Here is a 27124-nt window from a genome sequence, read left to right on the forward strand (position 1 = left end):
TGAAGCATCCTTTAAGCTCCACTCTTCAATGGAAATAATTAAATACCTTAGATTGGAGACACTTCAAAACAAAGAAATCACAAAACCCAGTGTTTAGTTGAACATATTGTCATGTTTTGACAAACCTGAGGTGCTCTTTGCTCTAGTATTTCAGGAACCTCAGGTGAGCTTTTCTGCTTGGAAGTGACAGTCTGACAGTTTGCCTTTATTGTCCCTGCTGAATTACTGAACATTCGGGGCAATACAGTGGTACAAAAGTTCAGGCTGAATGAACCTAGAACATTCAATACCTTTCACCACACAACTTGAATACAAGTGTATGTAGAGCATCTCCGAGTACAGTATGCAGAGTTATACAATGCAGTTACACATTTAAAATAAAATATAATGGCAGAACCAGAGAACATAAAGTATGCAATTGAGTACTGTGACATATAGCAGAGAACACACACGTTATTCAAAAACGTTGTAGGCAATTTTACATTTCCACTATAAAAAAATACTTGCTTTAGCTGCTTGCCACATTCACGTAGAGATGTCTTCCAAGCTCATATAATACCTCCAGTAAATGAAATATTTTTGTTCCTTCTGTATTCCTACAGTTTTCCTCTATATCCAGCAGTACCATAGCAAATCCTCCTTGCATTTCTTCCATCAGTCCATGTCCTTAATCATATAAACTTTTTGAATAATGTGTATATTCTCTATTGCAGTGTTTCTCAAACTGGAGTCGCCGCTTGTGTAGGGAAAGCCACTGATGGGCCAGGCCGGTTTACCTGCCCCATCCGCAGGTCTGGCCAATCACGGCTCCCACTGGCCGCGGTTTGCTGCTCTGGGCCAATGGGGGCTGCTGGAAGCGGCACGGGCCAAGGGATGTACTAGCCACTGCTTCCAGCAGCCCCCATTGGCCCGGAGCAGTGAACCACGGCCAGTGGGAGCCGTGATTGTCCAGACCTGCGGATGGGGCAGGTAAACCGGCCTGGCCCGCCAGGGGCTTTCCCTGCACAAGCGGCGACCCCAGGTTGAGAAACACTGCTCTATTATATATCACAGTACTTAATCATGTTTAAAAAGCTTACCACAATACAGTAACTACACACCTCCTCTGTGTCTGTCTGAACATTCCTACTCAGTTACATGGTTTTCTCCTTTTTCATCCATGCCCTCACATACATGTTTCTGTGTGTGGCGGGAGGAGAGGGAATATTAAGATTAGAAAGCTCCAGTGAAGCTAGCTGTTTGAGGTTTATCCAGACCTTCTCCAGCATCCCTTTCTTTCAGAGGAGATGTAAAACTGGGGCCCTGAGCTCTGGTCATTATTAAAGGCCCCATAATGAATCTGGTGTAGTAACCAAATTCTAGTGGGGTTTATTACTTCCTGCTGAACCTAAACTCACCAGATTAGCTACGCTTCTTCTTGTACAACCCTATATGGGGTAGTGCTGCTGTATGGTAAATGACCTTACCCACTGTGCTACACTGTCATTTCTCAATGGACAGAACCAAAGAAGCTCTTCAGCACCAAAGAACAGACCTCCACCACTTGAGTTAAAGGAATAACTATTTGCTGGCAGTAGTAAGCTCTTGCTGTGTCTAAGAACTAGCCACAAGAGGGAGAAATGTCACACTTACCCATATACTTCCTGGGTCACAGGAAACACATTTTGAGTGTCAAGTACACTGGAGTACAAAACCCCAGACCACCACTCTATGACGACACCCATCATGGGTCACCAAGCAGGGATCCAACATTCAGCACCAAAACACAGGCCTCTACCTATTGTGCTACAGAAGTTACTCCTTTAACTGTTAGCAGTAGGCTCTTAACTTCTTTGTGGACTGGACAGTAGAAGAGGGACAACAATCACTATCACATTAAGCATTTGCTCTACGCTTCCCTACCTGTGGTCTCATTTCAACACCAATTCTTCCTTCCCCACCCCAGGTTGACTTCCAGATGGGCCAGCAACTACCAGTTTTGGGGAGGCAAGTCAGTGTAGAACTTGCTAGTTGAAAGATTCCCCCTCTTGGCTCGCCACATCCAGAAACCTTCATTTCCCCACAGCACAGATCACCATGGTACTGTAGCTCCTGGCACGCCCCGGAAAATTCTCAGTTCCTTAATTGTTAAGAGTGGCTGAATTAGGGTGTGACTATTTCCAAAGTGCCATGATTTCTGTGTTAGAATACACATCACTTAGTGCTTTCCTCTTCGTTTACTTGTGGATTATTTATATAGAACCAAATTAATGCAGGAGGTGCTACAATTTTTTTTAAAAGAACCCAAACATCTAGGGTGATGTCCTGTGCCCACTGAAGTTGATGGCAAGATTCCCAATGACTTCCATAAGGCCAGAATTTCACCCATCATCCCTGATACCATTATTGGATCCATGCAAGTGCAGGCGTTGCCACATTCAATTCAGTAGGGCAGTGCCCAGGTGCAGGAGTCCACTAGTATAGATCCCTTTACAGGATCAGGGCCTGATTTTAAAATTTTCAAACAAAAAATGTCTTTCAATAGAAATGTGCAGGGAACCTGATCATTCTGTAACTGGTTATCCTTTATGAGGAAGTATTTATTCAGAATTATTTTACTTAAAATGGCTAGGCAGAAATATGGCAATGGGCTTAACTTCATGCTCTCCTGACCCTACCCCACTGAATCAATGGTAACTGAATCAATGGGCATGGGATAAAGCCCTTAGAGAGGAGCCCATCAAAACTCTGTATTTAGACACCCTTAATAGTGGAAAATTCAGATTCAGCTGTGAACTTCGTAGCTTGGCTAAGCCAAATCCCTGAATCTAAGCAGTGCAAAGTTTGGGGAAATGCTAGACCTGAGCTAAGGTCCACCTCTAACTTTGCAGTAAAGAATTCAGTCACTGGAGATCCCCACAGGATGTAAGCCAGACAAAAGAACACAAAGCAATGATCAAGTATCTTTATTCAGACACACTTGCTTTCAAACTACAATTAATATTTAACAAAAGCATATCATGCAAACAAAGACTAAAGGTTAAAGAATTAAGAAAAAACAAAGCAGTAATTTATACATCAATCTTGCCAGCTATTCTTCCAATATTTTTTGAGAAATGAATCGCCTCTCCACATTTTCCTATAGTATCTTGCAATTAAATAATAAGAAAATAACGTTCTCCTCTTTATAAAAACAAAGTTTGGGTCTTAAAATGATATCCTTCATTGTTAATGATTTCAAGGTGGTATTATTCCTTGTTAAAAAAATAAAAGAATGTTAATACAACAAATGCAATGGTTTCAAATGTTTCAGGCATATTCTATAAAAGACAGACATTCTCTTGCTAAAAGTACAAGTATTGCGAGCTGCATTTTTAAGCTTTTAGAAGAGGCCACAAAGCATTTCATTTTGTTAGAATTATTTTTCTTACATTCATTCTAGTAACTCAAAGAAGGGAACAAATTCAAAACTCTTTCTGGGGAAATAAATCTACAGCGTTAAATCTTCGCCTTACTACAGCAAGAATGCTCACTATGGTCCCAATTCAGCAAAAGACTCAAGCATGTGTTTAAGTCCCACTGTCTTCAATGGGACTTAAGCACGTGCTGCTTGAAGTTAAGCATAGATGGACTTATGCATATGCTTACGTAGTTTCCTGAATTGGGCCTAAGGGCTTGTTCTGCAAGGTGTGGAGCACTATGACCCTGGAGCCAGTACAACACCAAAGCACGTTCTGAGCTATAAGCCTGTGAGTAGTTCTACTAACGTCAGTGGGATTGCTCATGTGCTTAAAGTACATGAAGTGACTAGCTGGATCAGAGCCAGAGCGATCAGCATCTTGCAGGACTCAGCCCTAATTCCAGGGGTGCAAATAATGCTGATTCTGCACAATTGTTCAACTAGGGGAAAAAACCCAACAGTTCGTTACTTTATCAATTCAAATTATTCTTATTTTAAAACCCCCCAAAACCAATGGGTGGCTTATAAAGATTAAAAAACAACGCCTATTGTTCTTAAAATCTGTTTCTTTCACCTTTTTATAAATGATAAAAAATAACTTGCTATTAGCTGAAGGTTTCACGACAGGTCTGTCTAATAAAAAATGAATATAGGGCCCAGTCTGCTCCCACTGACAGAAAAGGGCAACAGATTTGGATCTCACACCACCTATTCTGACTCCCATTGAAGTCAAAGGAAAAACGTCCTGAGTTTACTAGCAGCAGGATTGTGCCCTTGCATCACTGGACTTCAGGGGATATTATTATTATTATATTAAAAATAAGTGAGTGAAGTTACACCAGCGATAAACCAGAGTGAGATCCAGCTCTATGGCTTCAATGGAAACAGGCTAAGGCCTGAAACTTGATCAGTGTTGTTGCTATTGCTTTTGCATTTCTATCTTTAAAATGATTTATAAACATTACTGAATTTTTAGCCAGTCATCACAGGCAGAAGAAAAATCTAGCTTCTGGGGCTGTTTTCCCCGCAATCTGAAGTATCTATGGCGCTGTAGCTAAGCACGGAGCTAGATGAAGCAGGAGCCCAGCGTCTCTCAGATGCAAGTTAAGTTACCAGCTGAACAAAATCCTCACTGATGGGACAATTGCTAACAAAAGATCACTTCTCCCCTTTTCAGAGCCATAACTGAGCGTTACTAGAAAACAGTTGGGTTGTCAATTTTATTTAGCCATATGGAATTTTGCTCTACAATAATCAATTCTGTGAAAAAAATTTAAATTGCAGAAAAAAAGTCTCAGTAGTTGGAAAATGGGTAGTGCAACTGATTTCTACACGATTGGCAAGCAACACTTCACATTGTGATATGAGTTCAGTTAACAAGAGCTAAGCTGTACTCCAGATCCTATAAGAAACAGATATGTTTTTTCTTTTAAATGGTTTCAGTAGAATTACTAAAGTTATATAAAAGTATAAATAGCATGGTATATCCAGTAACACCATGTGAATTGAATAAACTGATTTATTTAGTATTAAAAAATTATAATAATACTTACAATTACATAACACTTTTCATGTTAAAAGTGCATTAGAAACATTAACTAAGTAGTCCTCAATACCTGGTGAAGGACGTAAGTATTATTATCCCCATTTTACAGATGGGGAAACTGAGGCAGAGAGGTTAAATAACTTGCCCAAGGCCATAGAGGGAGTCAGTGATAGACCTGGGATCAGAACACATGTTCATGGATCCCAGAACTGTGCTCAGAACACCAGAGCACCCCCCCTCTCGATTTTCTTATGAACAGGAGGGCTTTAGTGCATGATCATCATCCATGATAAGGCTATTTAGTTACCAATCATTACTGGCACCGCTATTAGTTGATATGAAATCAGACATGGTTATTGTGTCAATTTTTATATAACACTTCACTTAAACATTTCAAATAGTTTCTAAGGTTAGGGAATTGAAGGAAAGAGTGGCTTGGCTTTTATATACTGTCTTTTACTTTTTAATGTAGCTAAATGTCTCCCTAACTAACAGCACAGAGATAACCGAGTTCCTGTATTTGACACAGATATTTGTAAAGATACAAAAACCATATACAGCAATTTATGGCAATGACTAAAACAAACAAAATCACATTACATTTCCAGAAATTCCTTGGCAGGTTAGCACAGCTATTGCAAACCAAATACTACAAATACTCTTTCTAATGATATCAAAGATTTATCACTGGTGTTTCCAGTGTTGTGCTTTGCTTAGTATGGAGTATCTTCTCCCTTTGGTGACTGCATATAACTCCGGCTCAGTTTAACTGGAGTCATGTGCATGCACTGAAGGGAAACATATTGATAAGTAAAAACAACAAGGAGTCCTTGTGACACCTTAGAGACTAACAAATTTATTTGGGCATACACTTTCGTGGGCTAAAACCCACTTCATCAGATGCATGGAGTGGAAAATACAGTAGTCAGGTATATATATATACAGTACATGAAAAGATGGGAGTTGCCTTACAGAGTGGGGGTCAGTGCTAACGAGACAGTTCAATTAAAGTGGAAGTGGGATATTCTCAACAGTAGAATACCAACACCCATAAGTGTTATCAGCAATTGCAACTCTGGACCTTTAACATTCCACCTTTTCTGCAAGGAGACAAGCTTTTCCCCTTGTTTGTTTCACAGGAGCTCAGTTGTTTTCCAATGGAATTGACGCTGCAGGACAGGAAGGATTTGAAAGGATCAGAGTGTACACGTGCTGTCGGTTACTTTATTCACTAATGAATGGTTTTGACAGTATAATTGTATTTAGGTTGTAAAAAAAAATCACATTTTATTTCTGCAGACTATGAAATACCTGAAGGCTAAATGTCCCCATCCCCCCCTGAATTTCTAACCTGGGTTACGTTGGCATTTTTAATGTTTGGAGTGTGTTCTCTCTTTATGCATGTGCAATTCCTGTCGAAAGCAACAGGAATGGAGTGCAGATAAATGGGCTCTGACTTTCAAGTCCATAGTCACGTAGCAGTCCTTATCTCACCCAAGTAACCCCACTGAAATCAATAGGACGTGAATAAAGACTTGAAGGATTTTGCCCCCAGAGTGAAATCCACCCAATGCAGAGGACCAGTAGGAGGCCTAGGAACCCAATTCATTCGTTGAGGCCTTACGTGTGACTTGCGTGGTTCCAAGGTTTGTGCTAGCTCTCTGCATAGGGATGGATTCACCTACAGACAAGAACACATAGACCCTATTTATTTCACTGCTTACTCACTAATGCAGCTGTCTTTTTGCGTCAACCTGGGAAATGGACAGAGTTTGCATCTACAGAGAGTGTTTCTAACACATTATGTAGAGATGTGTTACTTGTAAAAAATTTTTAAAACCACTAATTTTAAAAATATGCAGTTTATTAGTGTTTGGGTTTTTTTTAAGGGGGAAAATGGAATATGGTCAATCACAAGAAGTTTCAGATTAGCAGCCTGAAGCCAAAGCTTTTTCTCAGTAGTTAAAATTCGCTCATGAATTGAGGTTTTAACAACCTCTTCGGAACATCTCTATATTTATCGGCCCTCAGCCCAATTTATCTCCAACAGGCACCTACAATTGCTGCAGCATAGTGACAGTATTACCTAATTGTGGGGGTTCTGGGCACTCTCGACTCCTTCAGAAGTCAAGGGGAGCAAAGTCCATTCAGGATCTTGTAAGATCAGGTTCTTAAAACTGTCACCTAAATTTTAATGCAACAAAATGTCAATTCTAGTTTTACAAACTCATGATATCAGGGGGTTTTGTTGTCTCAAAGGGAAAGGTTCTAACTTAAATGAGGTCACTTTAATGTTAACGACTACTCATGTTAACCAAAGTTCTCTGGATAGCCACACCTGTATATAGATATCTGATAAATAAGAGCTGTATTAAAATGGCATTAGGAACTTTTGCTGTAAACTTAGGGTTTTACTTTCTATAATGCATTTCCAAATCACGAGGAAATCACTGGATGTGCCTTTTAAATTATGTGTAAAGGGCTGGTCCTAACATCAGGGCTCATATGAAACCTCGTGAGTAAGGCATAGTAGTTAATTAACGATAACTTGTCTAGACAGCCACTTTTAGACAGTTCTGCACAGTGTTGCCTTATCCCTGTAGGATGGGCAAGTTCTCAGTACCCTTTTGTTAGCATTACAAAAACCTACACAAGAAGACAGGAGAGGTCACACACACAGGAACTTTGAGGTAACATGATCAGAGATGACTTCCTGTTTTTAACCTAACCAATTGCAGAGCTCGTGCAAGTGCTTAAGAAAATAAAAATGAAAAATCTTGAGGAAATGAACAAAAGCAAATCATTTGGGGTTTGGATGTTAGACCAGCCCTTTAATGTTATGCCCCAGTAGGCACAGCACTGGTTAACATTTAAAATGTGGGTCTACAAACTGATACATTCCATAGCTCCACTTCACCCCGATACCTCCTAAGGAAAACACAAGTTCCATATCTTGTCTACCAATCTCCTGTACAGCTTGGCTCTGTCCCATTTAGTCTCCCCTGCTGCTTCTCTCATCTCTAGATCTCCAGTGCTCCGCTATCCTTTTCTATTTTTTCCTTTTCAAAGTCTCTCCATTACCTAATGCCCAACATCAGACTCCAAGGGTACACTTACACTGCAATAAAAGACTACTGGCTAAGCCATGACTGGCCTGAGTCAGCTGACTTAGGCTTGCAGGACTCGGGCTGTGGGGCTAAAAATTGCAGTATAGATCATTGGACTTGGGCTGCAACCACGGCCCTGAAGCCTCGCAAGGGTGGAGGGTATCAGAGACCAGGTACAAGCCCAACTCTGAACATCTGCACTGCAACTTGTAGCCCCGCACTCCATGAGCCCAATTCAGCTGACTAGGCTCTGAGACTGGGTGCTGGAGGTTTTTTATTGCAGGGCAGACGTACCCGTAGAGTACATTTAATGACAGCTCCTGTCAGTATCGGCGGCTGTGACGTTAAGAGCCCCTTATTCTAAATCTGAGCCTTTGAAGTAATCTACTGAATCCACCATCAAATGTGGCATGATGCCTTGCTGGCCCTACCCTGTGTCAGGAGTTCGATGCTAGTAGATTAGAATAATGTAGTAGGTCATGAAATTCTTCAGGTGTCCACATCCTTTATGTTGACTACCCATGTTTTTAAAGATATATATGATATACAAACAAGACAATTCATTCTCAGGTTTGGCAGATAACTTAATATTTTGACACAGATTTTGTTTTAAATTATTATTCCTAAAACAATTTAAAATTTTGTTTGAAAGTTTCTGTAGTTCGGCAATAGCTTGAGCTCTGGTTTGTTTAAGGTGCTCCTCATTTGCGGTGTTCTTCTCTAAGATCTCAGAATGTTCCATTTTACCAGTAGCCCAGGATTACTCATTCACTTAGAGCTCGATCCCCAAAACTCATACTCGCATGAGTAGACCTTTTCTTCGGAGAGTGCTCCCAGCAATTGCAATGGGACTATTTGTCGGTGAAATCCACTCCTGTGCAGAAGATCAGCACAAGTCATGAGGACTATGCACCACTGACACCCTCAACAACTTTTGAGAGTAGAAGAGATACATAAGCTTTATACTGGCCCTCCGCACGTGGCTGAATTTCACCCAGACATAACTCCACTGCATCTGTGAGACTGCTCAAGGGAGTAAGGAATAGTCATATGAGTAACAGTTTACAAGATTGGGCCCTTCCACAGCATTTTGGCAGAGTTTAGATGATCTATTGTAATACAAAACTGATGTTACGGAAATTGCACCCTTCGTTGCAGATTCTGATAAATGTATAAGTATTTTATGGAAAATATTTTAGTTTGCATGAAAGTAAGTTTACATGCTGGGAAAAAAATGGTAGATCAGTCTGCATGCAGCAATAGAGACAACATGCTTCTGGCATTGACATGCACATCCAGAAGGCAAAAAATGTCTAAGATCGCTAACATTAACAAGGCAAAAGGAAAAGGAAGGGTAACGACTATACCAATTTACATGCCGTAATGCAACCAAAATATGCACAAAAGTATTTAAGGATCTTTGAATCAATATCTTCTAGTAAGATCTAAGAGGAAATATCAATAATTTTAACCAGGTGATTGCTACGAGAGAAGACTGCATTAATTACAGTGTTCATCACTGTAAATAAAGAAAATCTATTTTCTTTTTTGCAAGTAATATATGTGAAATAAAAGCCTCATTGAATCTTGTATAAAACCTGCAGGTAGCCATTATTGTTTAAAAATAGATCTACATTAAAAAAAACCATAGTATATCCTATCCCATTGACTATATCCATAAACTAAAATAAAAAAACAAAACAAAAAAATTAGCAATAAAACATTAAGCTAAATCTAAATAATAATGCTCATTTAGAACAAGAACCTTCACAAACATAGCACAATTTTGTCTTATAATTTTTTTTAATATTCTCTTTATACTTGATACGATTATGTCAATAATAGAGATTTGCTTATTATTAAGGGTTATTATTAAACATGCAAAATTCATTGCATGAAGCATATGCAAAATGTATTAAATTCCCTTCTACCAATAAAACAATTTTTAACTGCTTTTTCTTTCAGGCTCCCATATTCTACAGCTCCATGGGCTGTAAACCAATATTTAAATTGGAATTTAGATTAAAAAAACCCTCATATTTTTCTAAGTTACCTTGGGGAAAGCAGGAAGTGACTCTGAACTCCACACTGTCATTAAATTACTGCACACTGCTCTCCTTTACTACCCTATTCTGCAGCCTACTAAATGAATAAGTGTGAGTGGGTTGTAAGGGGTTACAGTTCTGTTTCACACTCTCATTAACAAAAGTTTTATAGCAAAATATTGGTATTAGTAGAACTGGCTAACAATGAACTTGAGTAGTGGAGTAAATTAAATTAATATAACTAACAATGGCACCCTGGATCACAGAATAATCTCATGGAGATTAAAGTTAACACAAGTATTATTATTTTTATTACTATTAAATATGCAATTTTATCCTTGAGCTAATATTTGTCCTGTGCGCTAGTTACCATCAGTCCTAAATATCTGGCCTCTACTGAAAATCTGTTTAAATTTATGTCTGCTTTGTGCAATTTAGTCTCAAAGCACAGGAGTCCGACATTATTTCATTAAAAAAAACCCAGCCTGGTACGTGTCCATATTTTTCTAAAAGCAATAGTTTTGAAACATCTTGCTTTGAACAATCTTACACAGTGCCCGCCCCTCCCACCCCTCCCTTTCAGTCACTTGTGCTGTCGTTTCATCAGGAAGACCAAAAGGAAGAGCAGTCCCTCAGGGCCTACTGCTCACATTTCATGCTATCCACATTTAAGGGCTGAAGACTTTCCATTTTAAGGTGGGGTTGTTGTTTTTTTCAGCCTACTTGATGCTGTTTCATTCTTTCTAATACGCTTTTCCAGGGCCGGAGGGGAGGTGGAAAAGGACAATAGAAATTATGCAAATATATTAAAATATACTGAAAATGGCTAACTTCATAAGAATAACCCTACAGCCAGTAGTGTGAATAAATGGACACTGTGTATTACATGAGCTCCTACTAAGACAACTTCTCTTTGCTGCAAAGCCAAATCCTGAATGAGTGTCCTTTTCCCTCCCCTTCCTCCTGTACTTTTTACCCTACAATTTCCAGGCCCAACTGGAACCAACAAGGCAAAGGCCTAAAAATTCTAGGGCAAAGGTCTATTTTCCACTGTGTGATTTGTTCATGTCTATTAGCTTCATACTACACTTAGTAAGCTCGGGTGTACAAATTGTGGGTTGATATAGGAGAACCCTTCAAAATCTGTTTGGTCTATGTTAGAAATGACCAGCTGATCAGGCGGTGTTAACACTGGTTGTCCTCGAGTAAAGAATTTGTCGAAGTTTTCAGCACCTTTGCCACACTAAAAGAGAAAAGGGAAAAAAATATCATTAGATGATAAAAAAAACATCAACACCACCTACTGGCAGCGCTGTCTCTTGGCAACTCATTCAGGACAGATATTGTGGGATTCTCTCACGTTTTACCTTTACAGGTAGCTAGGACGCAATTTTCTTCCCGGATGTTAAAACATATGGCAAAGATGCAAGGTGAGGAGAAAATGAAAAATGTGTAATGCATGGAGTAAGTAGCAGGATTGTGATGTCATGGAGTTCTTTCCAGGAGTACTGTGTGGCCAGGGCTGGCTCTAGATCCCAGCGCGCCAAGCGCGCGCTTGGGGCGGCATTTTGCCGGCAGGGCGGCAGGCGGCTCCAGCGGACCTTCCGCAGTCATGCCTGTGGGAGGTCCGTTGGTCCCGCGGCTCTGGTGCACCTCCCGCAGGCATGACTGCAAGAGGTCCCCCGGAGCCGCGGGACCGGCAGCGCACCCCCTGCGGCGTGCCGCCCTGCTTGGGGCGGCCAAATTCCTAGAGCCGCCCCTGTGTGTGGCTCAGGACTATGGTACAAATATGAATGGAAAAGGTGGGGCAAACCTCCCCCTGCAGCTACTCAGGTAGATGTCTTTGTTCCACAGAGTTATCGTGTGAGTAAAATTACTCATATATATATAAAGCTGGAAGCATGAATCTGTCAATTACTGGCAGCATTATACAGCTTGGAAGGATTAGATTTTTATCAGTAAATGTCAAATTCACTGCACACACAAACTGATGAAAAAAATACTTCCATCAATAATAACTGACATTTACAGATAGGCAAAGTAAGAAAAATGCTGCTTGCCAACTCATGAGAGTTTATCTTAAGGATATTTACTTTGTATATTTTGACATGTGATGTTGACAATTTGAGTTTCAATGGTTATAAAGCTTTCACTTTTTATATCTCGGTGTCTGCTGTCATTAAATAATTATTGTCTGAACCCCCGATGGTCTGATGCACTATAATTTCCCGCAACTGTGAAATTTAAATATGTGAAAATAGGAAAAAAACACTTTAAAACAAACATTGATATTATCTGTCGAAATGGTAAACAAATAAAAACTGAATTCTGCCAAGCCTAATTCTACAGCATGCACCTGACTATGAACTTTGACCCCCAGCTCTTTTTCAGCTGGACCTCACATGAGTATGTCATTGTTCACAACTATGCACTTTCTTAATACTTTGTCTTGCCTCAAAGAAAAACTAACCCAAATGCACCATAACTCCCATGTGGAGAATTGAGAGACTGGCTTGTGTTGAACCCGAGCAGACCCCTTTGTAACTTAAACCTGGTGAAGTTCTATCCAGTTTGGTAGGTACACTTTTAGCATGCTATTTTCTGGGTCTCTAAGAGTATGTCTACACGGCAATTAAAAACCTGTGACTGGCCTGTGTCAGCTGACTTGGGCTCGTGCGGCTCAGACTATGGGGCTGTTTAACTGCAGTGTAGAGGCTTGGGCTGGAGCCTGAGCTCTGGGATCCTGCAAGGTTATTGAAATGATACTGAATTCTAAAGCAGCTGCCGATCCTGAAATCAGCTCTGCAAGACATTTATTCCAACTCACACGTCAAGACTATATGAGATTTCTTAGATAGGAGAGGCAAGTTGTGTCTGCCAAAGGAAGGAGTTATAAAGGCCCGGAGTGGAGATGGCAGGACACAACTGGTTCTATTTCACAGATAGGGAGACCTCTCTTCTCATAAAGGCCAAAGAGGTATAGTTGTGTATATCAGCTGCACACAGAAAGCAATTGAGTCAGAACATAAACATGAAGAGCTCAGTTGTCATGGAAAGCTTGAGGGCAGCATTGAGGAGGGCAGAAAACACTCAGAGCAAAGCAGCATTACTGGCAAGTAAAAAGGGGATGGAGGAATGGAACGAGCACAACAAAACTAGCTTGGCTGGAAGAAACTGAGTGCACACTCGGGTAATACTGGACTTTGTATCCTCTGGAGAAGCCTGAAGGAACTTAAAGGCAAATCAGGTTCTCTCCATGATGTTAGTGGTACAGTGCAATACTGGGTGGTGAGTGCCTGTACTACAAGTCCTGTGAAAATGTCTTCCCATTATACCTGCTCCTTTACTCTCTGCTAACTTCTGTAGGGTGTCTGCACTACTTTACATTACATTTAATGGGAATGTTTGCATTCATCCTTCAAGGATGATATACCACTATGCACACCCTTCTAACCTGGGAAATGGGGTAGGGTTGAAGAGGAGTAGAGGGAACTCAAGTGATCAGATACATGGTTCATATGCTACTTTGGACACAGTTCACTTACACCGTGTTCCCAATTATCTTGTAGAGCACGAAGCAGAAATAATAATGATACTAAAATGTAAGCAAAGCTGCAAAGAATTTTTGCTGTCTGGGGCACAAGATGCCTTATGTTTTAAATAAAAACTGCATGCGCAGGACACTGACTATAGTGTTCACAAGGCTATTTGTTCAGGTTATTACCAACACAAACAGAAAAACACTCCAACCGGTTAAAGAGTTATGTTAGTTTGCTTATCATTTCACCCAGTGTTCTGAATATGTGCTCACCGAATACCTCGATGCCCACTGAAGCCAGTGCATTTTGGTACAGAAGTGCTGAAGAACAAGAATGGACAGTACTGAATTTTGGTGAAGGGTAAAACTCTCCATCTTCAGAGTTGTGAGAAAGCAGGCATGTTCCACAATTAATAACCATCTAATCAATCTAGAGTCATGGCAATCAATTCAAAGCAGCAGTAAAGGGGCTTACTTAACAGGGAAACTTTTTTTAAAATTTTTAAAAAAAAGATCTTTGACAAATGCATCTTATGCCGCCAAAAGAAAAACTGATGCCCGAGAAGTTCTTTCAGTCAATGGAAGCTCAGCAGGTGACGCAAAGATGAACCATTTAAATAATTTTATCACTGATAGTCTAACCACCCGCTTTATAAATCTTATTACCACAAAATTGCTGTAACTGGCATAACTCTGAAGAGTAAGACTGTTCTCTGTCTTGATGAAAAATTCTTGTTTCAGTCACAGTTCCCTGTTGCATAGGCTAGAATTAGAATATTCTAAACACACACAGGAAGGTGACATCTCCTTCAAGCTGCTATCACAGATTGTTGGTCAAATACCAGTAAAACAGCAAAAGAATTTAATCTAGAACCTGCAAATATTTTATTATTGGGTTGTGCTGGTAAATAGCTTTCCTAAACTATACACTGTAATCAGAGATGGTTTGGGGAGGCTCACACTATTAATTATATTCCATGCGTGTTCCTAAACAAATTGCCACTAGCTGACATGAAATTAAGTTTGCATTTAATCTACTGAAATGCAAAATATCTGATCTCCTCTGGCCCTGTATAAAAATTACTTGGACTTAAAACAAAAGGGAAACATTAACTGGCTTTTTTTTGTCATTTTGTTTTACATGAAGTCTAAAAATGTCTCCAAATCTTTTCCTACCCTCATTCATGAACAGCAACTACAGTATGTCATCATATAGCTTGTGTCAGATTTCTTACGCCCCGTCTGCAGCAGATGCTTACGTTGATTCAGGCACACGGGTGGTAGTAACATTGGGAGTCCTTGGTTAGAAAGGCCACAAACATCTTTAATGTTGCATCATCTATTCCTTCTAAGAGGGAATCTAATTATCAGGTTGTTAAAAATGCCTCTGGCACCCAGTGGCCTACACCAAGACTCCCATTATTGCTAACCTTATTGGAGCTGAAACAGGACTCCCATTACAATCTTTATCACAGTCACTATTGCTTGTAGTTTTCAAAGTGTAAAATTATTTTCCTTTAGACTAGATTTTGTTTCCTTTTAATTTCTGCTCTGACTCTTGATACATACTGTTTAAAATTTGCCAAGAGATTATCCTAATTTTTGAAAATCTAGTTTCTGAAACAGGGTTTTTCTTCCCAGGTTTCTGTGTTTAGATGGATGACCATTCGCGGATAGCTTTCAAAACAAGCCTGGTGAATTGGTAACTGGATAAAAGAATTTTTCACAGGAACGGTACAAATTCATATCTTGCGTAGGTCTGGGTCATCCAAAAATCATTTCATGGCAGTTTGGTGGACTATGTGAAATATATTAGAGCTCTCAGCCATGTTCCTGGTAAACAGGCCGTATCCAAAAAGCACTTTGCATCTGTGACAAAATGTCAAGTTGTAGGATTCCACATGAAGCTGAAGAACTATCCCTCCGATGCAGCCACACACAAACTCTTGGTTTGGAGTTAAGGAGACCTGCTTGGCCTGGCTTTCACCAGGAGGTCAGGCTAGATGAACATGATGGTCTCTTCTGGCCTTAAAAGTCTGAGAGTCAGTAGAACAGTCCTGCAGCTCCATGCAAGGTCCTAAAGCCTGAAAATCTCCTATAACACTCTTCCTGGAAGTATCAAAAGAAAGTCCAAGGAGAGAACAGGCAGTGGGGTTTGAACTTTCTTTTTCAGCCAATTCAGGTTTGAGGCAGGAGGTGCAAACTAGCCCATTCTGCATTCGTTCGATGGATAACTGAGGAAATCAATCCCCCGAAACTATCCAAGAGTCTGGCATCTTTCACAAGCAACTAAATTCACTTAAAAAATAAGAAAAGAAGGCAAAGTTTCTTCCCTATTCATTTTTTTTGCAGAGTATGACAGTTTTGTGTATGTCTGTATGTAACCATAAACCTCATTTTGTTTTGTAAATTATATTTTGATTATAGACGGTCTGTGCTTCACTGTTGCCTTTTAACTTCCAACTTGGACTTGGCTATTGTGGTTATTAGCAGAGAATCTCTGTGCCCCTAGCAGCGGACTAACGATGGAGCGCAAGCAAGAGTCATTAACATGAATGATCTTCCATTCAAATGGAAGCATCTTTAGAACAATGAGCTGGCTGCAGCCAAGAACAACCAGTGTCCCAGGTGGAATTTAACTAAGCAATGAAGCACCTGACAAGGGACATAAAGCCACTCAGGGGTGTCACCTGAGAGAGGGGGCTGAAACTTTGTAAAAGGACTTTCTTCAGCAAGGGGAAAGGAGACCACAACAAAAAGATAAGGCTGGCCAGGAGGAAAGGAAGAATCCTGGACCTGCTAGAAGGACACCGACTAAGACCCAGAGGACTCTGAAGGGGTGAGGAAAATGAGACAGGGACATTTGTGCAGGCTTTGTTATTTTTCCATATTGTTTGTCTATGGCAGGAGTTGGCAACCTTTCAGAAGTGCTGTGCCGAGTCTTCATTTATTCACTCTGATTTAAGGATTTGCGTGCCAGTAAAACATTTTAACATTTTTAGAAGGTCTCTTTCTATAAGTCTATAATATATAACTAAACTATTGTTGTATGTAAAATAAATAAGGCTTTTAAAATGTTTAAGAAGCTTCATTTAAAATTAAATTAAAATGCAGAGCCCCCCAGACCAGTGGCCAGGTCTTGGGCAGTGTGAGTGCCACTGAAAATCAGCTCGTGTGCCACCTTCGGCACCCGTGCCATAGGTTGCCTACCACTGGTCTATTGTCAGCAAAAAAAGTCCTATCCTGCAAGCCCACTTTCTCCTGGTTAGTCCCTTACAGGACTATGTGTATAAGAACTACTTGTGCATATAAACATTGCAGGACTGGGCCTCAAGGAACTGATTCCCTATTTCAGTTACAAGAGCCACTTACACCTAGTAAGATTTTCTGCAAAGTGACATAATTAAATCCAGCTTTACAAATACCTATAGGCTCTTATGAAGATGTTTTTACCCGAAAATCAATATAAATAGAATTAGTTACTAGGATGTATTGGTAAACCAATAACAAAGGACACAAGATTTGTATTTAAAATGATTGTCTAAGAAAGTAAAGCAGCCACATTAATACTAGATTTATCTAGGTATGTTTCAACAGCAACCTGTATAAATAAAATAAGTCATAATCAGCAGCCGAGAAAAAGCACAGCTGGTGATGAATCCCCTATTATGATATAAATAGGAGCTGTGATAGAGCTTTCTGCAATTAAATGTGACATACTGGAATTAGATTGTATTTCATGCTTTTAGTACTTTACACCCTTTAATAAAGTTTCATACGGGAAACGTGGGTCTAGAGCCTGTGAGGTGCTGAGGTTATTCTCCTTAACTTCTGTGGGAGTTCAGCACACTCAGCTCTTTGGAGGATCAGACATGCTGATACTAATGGAGATATGGTTTATTTTTAGCTTTAATTTTGACACAAACATTGCATGACGAAAAACGTACATAATTTGTGTCTGAAAAAGCAATTCCCTAGCTGTCTGCCTGGTTGGAGAACCACCAATGGTCATGAATAGAACCATGTGCGTTTCCTTACTTATTTACACAATTGTGTGTGTGTGTGTGACGCATTCACTTTTTATGATAAGCCTGACTTTTACTAGCCCAGTATATAGGTCTCTTGGTATGCAAGCACACCTCCTGTTGAGGTTAAAGTATGCATATGACTCTCAAAAAGAGACGACTATACATAGGTGCAGGAAATAGAGGTGCGTGGGGTTTCCATTGTATACAGGATTTACACCTTGGTTCAATGGCTCTCAGCACCCCCACTATAAAAACTGTTCTAGCACCCCTGAGAATATATGCTCTCCTTGGGTAGCACCTGCCCTCTGTTCACTGATCCATCTTTAGTGAGATTTACTCTAACATTCCAAACCTCTGAATAGCTTCAAACAGCTGCCATCAACTGGCCAGAGAAATGTACTTTTCTTTTCCATAAGTGAAGAGTCTGCACCATCTCCCATCCAACCTCCCTGACCCCTAAATACAGAGCACTGGCCCAAGAACCATGAGCCACAATATTCAGTCCTGCATAGGGACAGGTTTGAGGTCTGATATCTTCTGACCCTGAAGAGCAAGAATTGAGCATTTTTATATTATTGGAAAGGGTTGATTCTAATGAAACACACAGCATTTACCTCCAGCCATGAAATGTACCCAAATATCAGATCTCACAGTAAAGGCAAGCTATTCAGGTCATTCGTTTATAGAAGAGTTTTAATCTAAACTAATTTATTGGGATTTTTCTCCTACTCTGAGCCCTCTAGAGTTACTATAGCATAAAAACCAAAACCAAAAAACCCCTTTCCAAAGCATTTCTAACATTTTTTTCTATAAAACACATGGCATATGCAGAAATACATGATACATGGTATTGTATAAAGCTTTGTGATGACCTATGTCACTCAAGGTTTCATCTCTCCTGAGTAATGTGGCCATCCCGGACTCATGCTGATAAAACAATTATAGCATACTGTCGTGTGCTCCCCATCCATCTGCATGGAGGATGATTACATAGATTCCTTTCATCTTGTTATGTTACTAAATAGAAACAAAACAAGTGTTGTAGAGGAGAGCTGCTACAGTAAGACATTTTCCAGGGGTCTCTGGCAGCTTTGGCCTTCTTCTTCCTCAGATTTAACCTATTTTCTCTTTTGAGCCTTTATCAATCACGTTACAAGCTGAAAGAAATTCTGAGCTGGATGACAAACACTAATTCTTCAAAGTAGATTAGACTTACTGTACTCACATTAATTAAGGGATCAATTACTTATTTGGATTTCTAAAACTGTGCCTATCCAATGGTCCAGATACATGCACACTACACAGTAACAAACCTTACCCATAAATCAGATTGATTATAGACTCTCCTCCACTATGAACATGGCACGAAAACCACCCTAGTAAATTGCCTATATCCCTTCATTAATCTACCCTCTTATTGAAAACCTTGGGAGAGAGAAGAGCCTTGTGGCACACCTGGAAATTCAACCAACTTGGACTCTGTCAAACCAATATGGGAAGCACAGTTCGAAGTTGAAGTTTTTTAGTGAAAATACCCCAGCAGTTATACCATGGGCTGTCAGTTCAAGTGTTCAGTGGAATAGCTGCCATGCCCTCAAAGAGACAGGCAATTTCTCAGGTAAATAGGCACCATGCCATTTAGAGCTTTCCAGATTAAAACCTAGCTCCTTAAACTGAAGCCAGTGCAGATCACGGAGCACAAGTGTTGGGTGCTCCTTGTGGGGAAACCCCATCAAAAGTAGGCAGTCCACTGAATTGTGCACTGGATGAGGTTTCCGAATGGTGCTCAGGTGTAGCTAACATTATGGTAATGCAATTCTGAGCTGCAAATACATGGATAACCAACAAGTCCTGTGCCTAAAAGAATAGGTCACAACACTTCAGCCAAACATAGATAGAAAACATTAAGGAAGTAGGGATTTTATTATACAGAAATCTCTGCAAATTGACTCCCATTTAGTCAACTGTGTGTTTTCATGTAGCACAGCTATATCAAAGGCTTCCTATCAGGAACTCAGCAATACTTTTGTGGCATTTCTGATGATGCACGACCTACACTGGGTTATGCTAGAGCATGGGGGAGTCCTAGTGACATTGCATGGCAGTCTGTCATCATCAAAGTGCTTGGTTTAAGAAATGTCACACCTCTTGGGATACAGCTGTCTTGCACTGCCATCAAGTTGGCATTAGCCTCATACCACAGAGAGGCTTGACTGCAAACAGGGCATTTTAATAGGGAGACATCCTGCGGCTCACTCACCACTTTAGGCTTGAATGGCGGCTGAATCTCTCTGTTCTCCAGTTTCTCCCAGTCGATTCTCCTGAAGAATGCATGCTCCCTGACATCTCGCTCCCCCTCAGGCCCACAGCCAAGCCTTTTTGCAGGGTGTTTTGTCATTAACTATAAATCAATAAAACACCAAATGTTTAAATTGACTTTTGGAATGAAAGAGTAACCGACTGTCCACAGGTGGAATTGCTATTGCTCCTCATGTCAAGATGTAGCTCAGCAATAAAATCCGTGTGAAAAGCTATACTTCATTTTTAAAGTGTTAATTTCTTTATTTCAAAGCTAGAGATTGCCTGTAGGCACTGAAAGTAAAGGCCTCTCTTTAAACCTTGCTTTTCTCTTTCATTGCACAAAGGTTACTGATATGGGAACAAATTTAGGCACGGTATAGGTGGGCACAATGGAATTACATCTGCATTCATCATGTCTGAATTCAGCCCTTGTTACTATTAAACGTAGCCTTGTACAAATCCAGAACAGGCTCTACTCGGCTTCAGAAATCAATTAAACTTGATAAATTCCATTATACTGAAACATTTAAAGTAGAAGTTTCCTATAATTTTTCTGAGCGTGTTCTGGACAGCGCCTGTCATTTTTTGGCAGCCTCCTGACAGTAACTAATCTGTGCTTCTCTCCTTACATCCTTAATACCAACTTGATCAATATTAAATACCAGCTGCACAAAGAAACCACACTCACAAAGAGAAGCAATAATGCACAGTAATATGTGCCCTAATTAGCAAGCTCCTCCATGGAAATGAGCTGTCAATGAGTATGAGCACTGGCAACTAAGGAATGCAGCCCTCAACCAATATTATGGGACTTCTGGAATCTTGCTTTATTCTAGTACAGTGGGTGCCATTAATACATGAGCATTTACTGCATTTCCTTGTTTAATGTTACTGTAATATTTGCCATATTCCCTATCTACAGAATGGGAAATTTAATGAGTGGGATAGTTGTGATAACTACTGCAATAAAACTCTTTACAATTATTTAATTGCACACATTAATAGCAACGTATGTATAGCCAGCATTTAAAAAAAAATCGAGCCTAAAGTCACACTCCTAAGTTTGTGTATTAGACAGCTAAACAGGTCATATATCTTTGTTCACCTAGTTAAACAAGTCCATGTACAGATATGATCATTTTATCATACTTTTTGTTAATAACAATAAGAACAATGATACAAAACAGGGAACCAAAGGGATTTAAGGAAACAAAATATATATTAGGTTTGAAACACCTTGTTCTTCATACTTAAAACAGCTGCTCACCATTTCTGTTAACTTTACTAAAATGTGCAATTCGACAGCTAGTGACATCAGAAAGTGTTGCTTATGGTTGTGTTAGTACTACATTCTATTCCAAAATAATAACCCCTGCCAAAAATGAAGACTTGTGAATTAGTTGTACAGTTGCCAACCAGAAGATACAAGCTCAAGAGCAAGCAGGATTCCTTGGTTTTGGCCAGTTGAGGCTCAATATTTATGTTGTTGAAAAGTACAGCACCATGCAAATAACATTTCCTATCACAAAAATAAGTCCTGTAGCAGCACTGTCTGCACTTGGAGGCACTGCTTTGAATTCTACTCTCCGGGTGTCATGTAGGAAGCTCTGTTGCTGGCTTCTCATAAGACTACACATGTGCGAGAAAGGGGGGGTACGAAAGGACATAACATGTCTCCTTGGGTCATTTCAATCAAAAAAATGTTCCACCGAGATAGCAAAGAAATCATTCGCCTTGAATGACGGTCTGTTCAGTAAGTTCATCTGGATTTGAGAGACGGTAACAGGAAATTACAGAGTCATTTCTCTGCTTGACACCTTTGCCACGCTGCTCTGAACTTTCCCTTCTTCAGAGTACTAGATGCTCAGAAAGTATCTTTTGGGAGGAACTCTCTGTCCGTTATAGACAGAGGGAATTCCAATAGTTGAGATTTAGGAAAGCTGTTTTTGTCCATGATAAACTGACAGGACCCTCTAACCAACAAAAATTATGAGGTGAGCACGCTGTACTTTATGGGATGCAAATTTTACTTTTAAATATGTCAGCAGTATCAGACTTTTTGGGTGTGGGGGGCTACTCAATCTGCTAATAATGAAAAATCTAGAGAGCTGAGTGAGCATGAATGCAGTTGTGTGTGACTCTTGTGGAACATTTGTGACAATACTTTAGCATACTTGGGGAATGCCATTAAAGCAGTTTGGCTACAACACACACTTCAGTGTTAGCAGACAATGGGTACTGAGAGATGCCAAATCCAAGCTGTACAGAGATCCTGCAGTCCAGGGGAATCATTCTAGCAAAAGGTTCAAGGCTGGCTCTCAGAGAACTAAGGGTTGCATAGCTTCACATCACAGCTGAGTAATCTTCAGTCTCAAGTCAAATTAAACTCTTAAAAAACAATGCTGCATTTTATTTATTATTTAAGACAGGATGGCTGGAAAAGGGATATCAAGCCAGATTAGAACCAAATTGTTAGTTGTGTTAGCTAAATCTCTCTAAAACTACTACTAAGACTACTCTGAAACCTAAATCTCTCTCTCTCACACACAGTTGCAATGAACATTATTTTTAAAATTAAAATGTAAACAACACGAACACACATTTCCCTTAGTGCTTACAACCCAAACATTGTGGGACTCTTGTTAATACAGGAGAACAGGAAAATCAACCTAAGAAATATTGAGAGAAATACCAAATGTAAACAAGGAGATTAAACAGTGAAAAGAAAAAGCAGCATTTAAGATTCTTTCATTTTAATAACGTGAAGCGTTGTCTGTAATGTAAGAAAGGAGATTAGACTTTAGGCGACACTGATATTTATCTGGACAGTTTCCTTACTAACATGATTAGCTTTGTGACACTTATGTAGCATCCTTTATCCTGAGGACTGCAAAGGGCTTTAGAAACGATGTTGTGAAATGCAGCCACTTCTGGGACTGGGAGTGTCACTATTTCACATAAAGGGCAATGCAAAGAGGAAGGGGAAAAAGAGCAACGTTTGGCTAAGGACACTTGGACAAACTTTTCCTTTTAGGAAAAATGACGTGGGATTTTCCTATTTCCACATACCGGATCCTTAGTCAAAATACCCCACCAATACTGAATTTAATTTCTCTGCATATGAAGAATGGACCCTCGTGTACAGGAATTAGAGTATTCTACAGTAATGAATGGCAAACACTGCATCTTGAGATAACAGTCTGGGTGACTGGTATAAAATAATGTAGTGTTTCTTGTTTAATAAGGAACATCCAACTTGACCCCAATAGGATTTGAACTGTGGCAGGAGGGTTATGTAATTTCAATCCTGAGCTATAGACATTTATGTCGTTCCCCTGCTATGTTGCAATGGCCTTGGATTTATTGTGATAAATGAAATAACTTTTCATTTTCTCAATGATTTTAGCTTTAAAGAAAAAAATGGAGTCAGCTACAGTACTACATATGCAGTTCCAAAGGACACTCTGAACTATTTAAACTCTGCACTATTTAAATGCACTAAAAGTTTCATCCAGGTGAAGAAGAAATAGACATCTAAAATTCACATTTTGGAAGAGCTGCAGAAATGAGGTGCTCCAGGGAATGACATTGAGTCAGGAAAAAGTCAACACAAACTTTTCTTTGCTAATTCTCTGCAGTCACATCAATGCTCTCCCCAAAACACCCATTAAAATAGTCTACAATCAGAGATGACCTTAAGCCACAAAGCTTGGACCTGGATCAGAATTTCCTCACCACTCACTGGTGTTTAGACTGGAGGTTTTTGTTCAGGCTGATTTCTATCTAAATTCTAAAATGACTCCCGTGAATCCACTGTTGTTTGCAGTGATGCTGTAGCCCTGTTGGTTCCAGGATAGTAGAGAGATAAGGTGGGTGAGATAGTATCTTTTACTGGACCAACTTCTGTTGGTGAAAGAGACAAGCTTTTGAGCCACACAGCTCGGTGTAAATTGATCCAATAAAAGACACTATCTCACCCCCCTTGTCCCTCCTGTTAATTCCTTCAGTTCTTCCTATCGGGTCAAACACACGGGCCCCAGTGCTGTAGTATGCCTCCTGCAAAGTGCTGTGTACTGTCAGCTCCCATTTGGCATCAATTAGAGCTGAGACAGACTGGCACCTGGCACGATCTGACTCACAGTGTGGACAATTTAAGAGGTGGGAAAGGCTCACACAACCACCCTGTTTGTAGCTTCTGCTTTGAATTTGTCTGCAACGGATTCTGAAATCTTCTCCGACCACAAAATACACATGCACTGCAGGAAGAGTTGACACACTTGCAGCCTTGGCCTTTGGCACAGGCCAAGTGAGGATGCAGGCAATCATCCACGTTATCTGCCTAAAAACCAGGCTGGACAGTGTTTATATTTGGAAAAGCCCAGTGGTATAAACTCAGTCAAACTCCACAAACTTTGGTTATTTAACGCACTCTGTTGACAAAGGACCCCATGATATAGCAACAACTTGCTTACCCCTTTGCAGATAGAAACAGCTTCTTTGGACAGCGATTTAGGATAGGAAACATTATGCTCCATTATGGACTGGAAGAGTTCATCTTCATCCTCCCCATCAAATGGAGGCTGTTCAAGGAAAATAAAGGAGGTAAAATTACGTGGTGTTAATTTTAATTCCCTCTAAATGTTATTTATTTACTGAAAAGCAGATACATTACTGAGGAGTTTTACATTTACAATGTACTCAACAATGCTGGTTATCTAAGGGGTTGTTTATCTTTAATTAGATCTTTTTAAAGTTACCTTGCTGTAGCCATCCTAAATCAATCTAATCAGTACTTGGTTTAGGCCATTACTTTCAATGACTTTGATCTAAAGTGTCATGTAATTCCAATGATGCTCCCATTTGATTTATGGGTAAATAGTGTCTCTGTGAGGGGAAGATAGTATAACAAGTATGGGCTCCGTTTGTGTTTAAAAGATGGTGTGAGGAGGAAGAAAGCCAGCACAAGATCCATGGGAACTGCTTAAGTCCCACATAAACCCTGAACTAACAGTTTAAGTGGGACTTAAGTTTTGCATAGGCCTTCTAGCAGCCCTTTGCACAGGGGTGAATCACCCAGAAAGAACACTCCAAAAAAGAAAGCACCACTTAGTTATAAAGTACACAGAGACAAGCGCTCATGCAAATAAATAAATGTTTCCAGATTGCTGGGCCTAATCTTATGTTTTTTGAAGACTTATTCAAGGCAACTATCATAATTAAAACAAATGTTGATGCATTTATCTGCAAACAAATCTACATCTTCCAAGAAGCCCTGGAGGAATTACTTAGCACTTACTGTAAATGCAGAAAATCCTAAAAAGATAATGCTCTATAACTGACTTAAGACTCAGCAAATACACAAGCATATCAAACTTCCTCAAGAATATGGAAACAAGAAGCTGGGATCTCCCAACATTATCCGACACAGCTGGATTCAACATTTCCAAATTCTCCAATTTATTTCTGATTATCATCAATCATTTTCATGGGTGTTTACATACAAACCCAAAATTGTAGATAAACCCACAGAACTCTTCTATACAACATCAGATGTTTCAGTACTGTTAAATATCTTAAGATTCTCACACACCTTTTTTTTTTGTCATAAAATACAAAAATGTTGAGGCAACAGAACAATCTGCAAGCAACTGGAGATAACCACAGACCAGACGCATGGTGATCTTGGTAAGAATTTGAAAGGAAAAAGAATACAGGAACAGTACACACTGTTCAGTTGTTACACAAGAAGTCAAGAAATCTACTGGGACAACAGAGGCTGGTCACATATTGTAAATATAGAAATTCTGTGGTAGCTTCAGCTCACTCTCTCAGGAGAATCACTTACATAAATCTTCCCCACATCAAGGGAATACCAGAGCTCTTTAGAGTTGGTTTGTTACCTTCAACTAAACTTTGCAGTACAGGACCTGCTTTTTCAGTTGTGTAATTTGGTGACTAGAACCCCATCACATGTGTAGAGAAAGGGCTCTGTAATCAACTGTGGTTTGAGAAGCAAGCCCTGGGCTTTGACTCCATGCACACAATACAAAAATACTGTCAGGATTCTGTGCCTTAACTTCCATGAAGAGTATCTAAAAACTCTGCTATTATGTTTCCAGGGGCTCTCTCCCAGTTGCACAATACTTCTTCCATTTATTATGCACTGTCTTGTAAAGTTCCTCTCATTAGATTTTGAAGAATAGCAGCAATATAACTCTTACCTGACCAGCTAGCATCTCATATAACAGCACACCGTAGGCCCACCAATCTACTGATTTTCCATAGGGCTGATAAGCAATAATCTGTGAAATAATGAAAATAAAAATACCTGTGTTAAATAAGGTCAGTGGTGAATCAAATAAACATCGACTTATGGAGACAAATACATGCCACTGAAAAGCACAGAAAACCCAATCCTGTCATCCTTAATAAAGCCAAAATCCCACTTGAATTTATGCATCTTACAGCACAGGATCCAGATCCGTGTGTTAGAATTGTAGGGCCAGATTTACAAAGGTATTTAGGCACCAAAAGATGCAAATTGGCACCTAGAAGGATTTACCAAAGCACCTAAAGCAGGTTAGATGCCTAACTCCCATTAAAGCCAATGGAAGTTAAGTGCCTTTGAAAATCTCACTAGGTGCCTATTTGCTTCTTTAGGCGTCTAGATACCTTTGTAAATCCGGCCCTTCGAAGATTCAGGATGCACTTTTGAAAATAATGAAGCAGCTAGAGTAATGCTACACAGGAGACCAGAATGATTTCATCAAGCCATTCATATTAAAGAAGCAAATCATCTTTTGCACTTTATTCAGAGGGTATCAACAATTCAGAGTTTAATTTCATTACTCTGTAATATTTACATTTTGTCCCTCTCTAAAAACAGGCAAAAATCCCCCAAACATGAGCAAGACCTCTGAAAATCTCAGCTTTGTTTTACAATGCTACACAATTTTCATGCTCTTCGTCTGCAATCAGGAAACCAGTTATGCCAACAGGAAAGAGGTTTATGCCATTCGGACTAATGACAATTTCCAAGTATTTTGCACCCAGGGTTTATTTTAAAGGTGCATTGGAGCATACAGTCGGTTACAGTCTCAGCTCTAAATGCCATTTCAGT

At 39.8% G+C, this 27124-nt stretch overlaps 1 protein-coding gene across 5 annotated transcripts in view; it reads right to left on the reverse strand.

The window, feature by feature from the left end:
- Nucleotides 1-2936: 2936 nt before the first annotated feature.
- PRKCA (protein kinase C alpha) overlaps nucleotides 2937-27124 on the reverse strand; it is a 285848-nt gene continuing 261660 nt past the window's right edge. For all 5 annotated transcript variants that reach the window (XM_044982463.1, XM_044982467.1, XM_044982464.1 and 2 more), the window contains 4 exons: nucleotides 26226-26306; nucleotides 24477-24584; nucleotides 19964-20104; nucleotides 2937-11380 (listed from right to left, as the gene is read on the reverse strand). In XM_044982463.1, coding sequence (XP_044838398.1) covers nucleotides 11216-11380; nucleotides 19964-20104; nucleotides 24477-24584; nucleotides 26226-26306 — 495 coding nt within the window. In that variant the 3' untranslated portion in view covers nucleotides 2937-11215. The remainder of the gene's footprint in view (nucleotides 11381-19963; nucleotides 20105-24476; nucleotides 24585-26225; nucleotides 26307-27124) is intronic.

This window comes from Mauremys mutica, chromosome 12 (genome assembly GCF_020497125.1).
Source record: "Mauremys mutica isolate MM-2020 ecotype Southern chromosome 12, ASM2049712v1, whole genome shotgun sequence".
NCBI classification, from domain to species: domain Eukaryota; kingdom Metazoa; phylum Chordata; order Testudines; family Geoemydidae; genus Mauremys; species Mauremys mutica.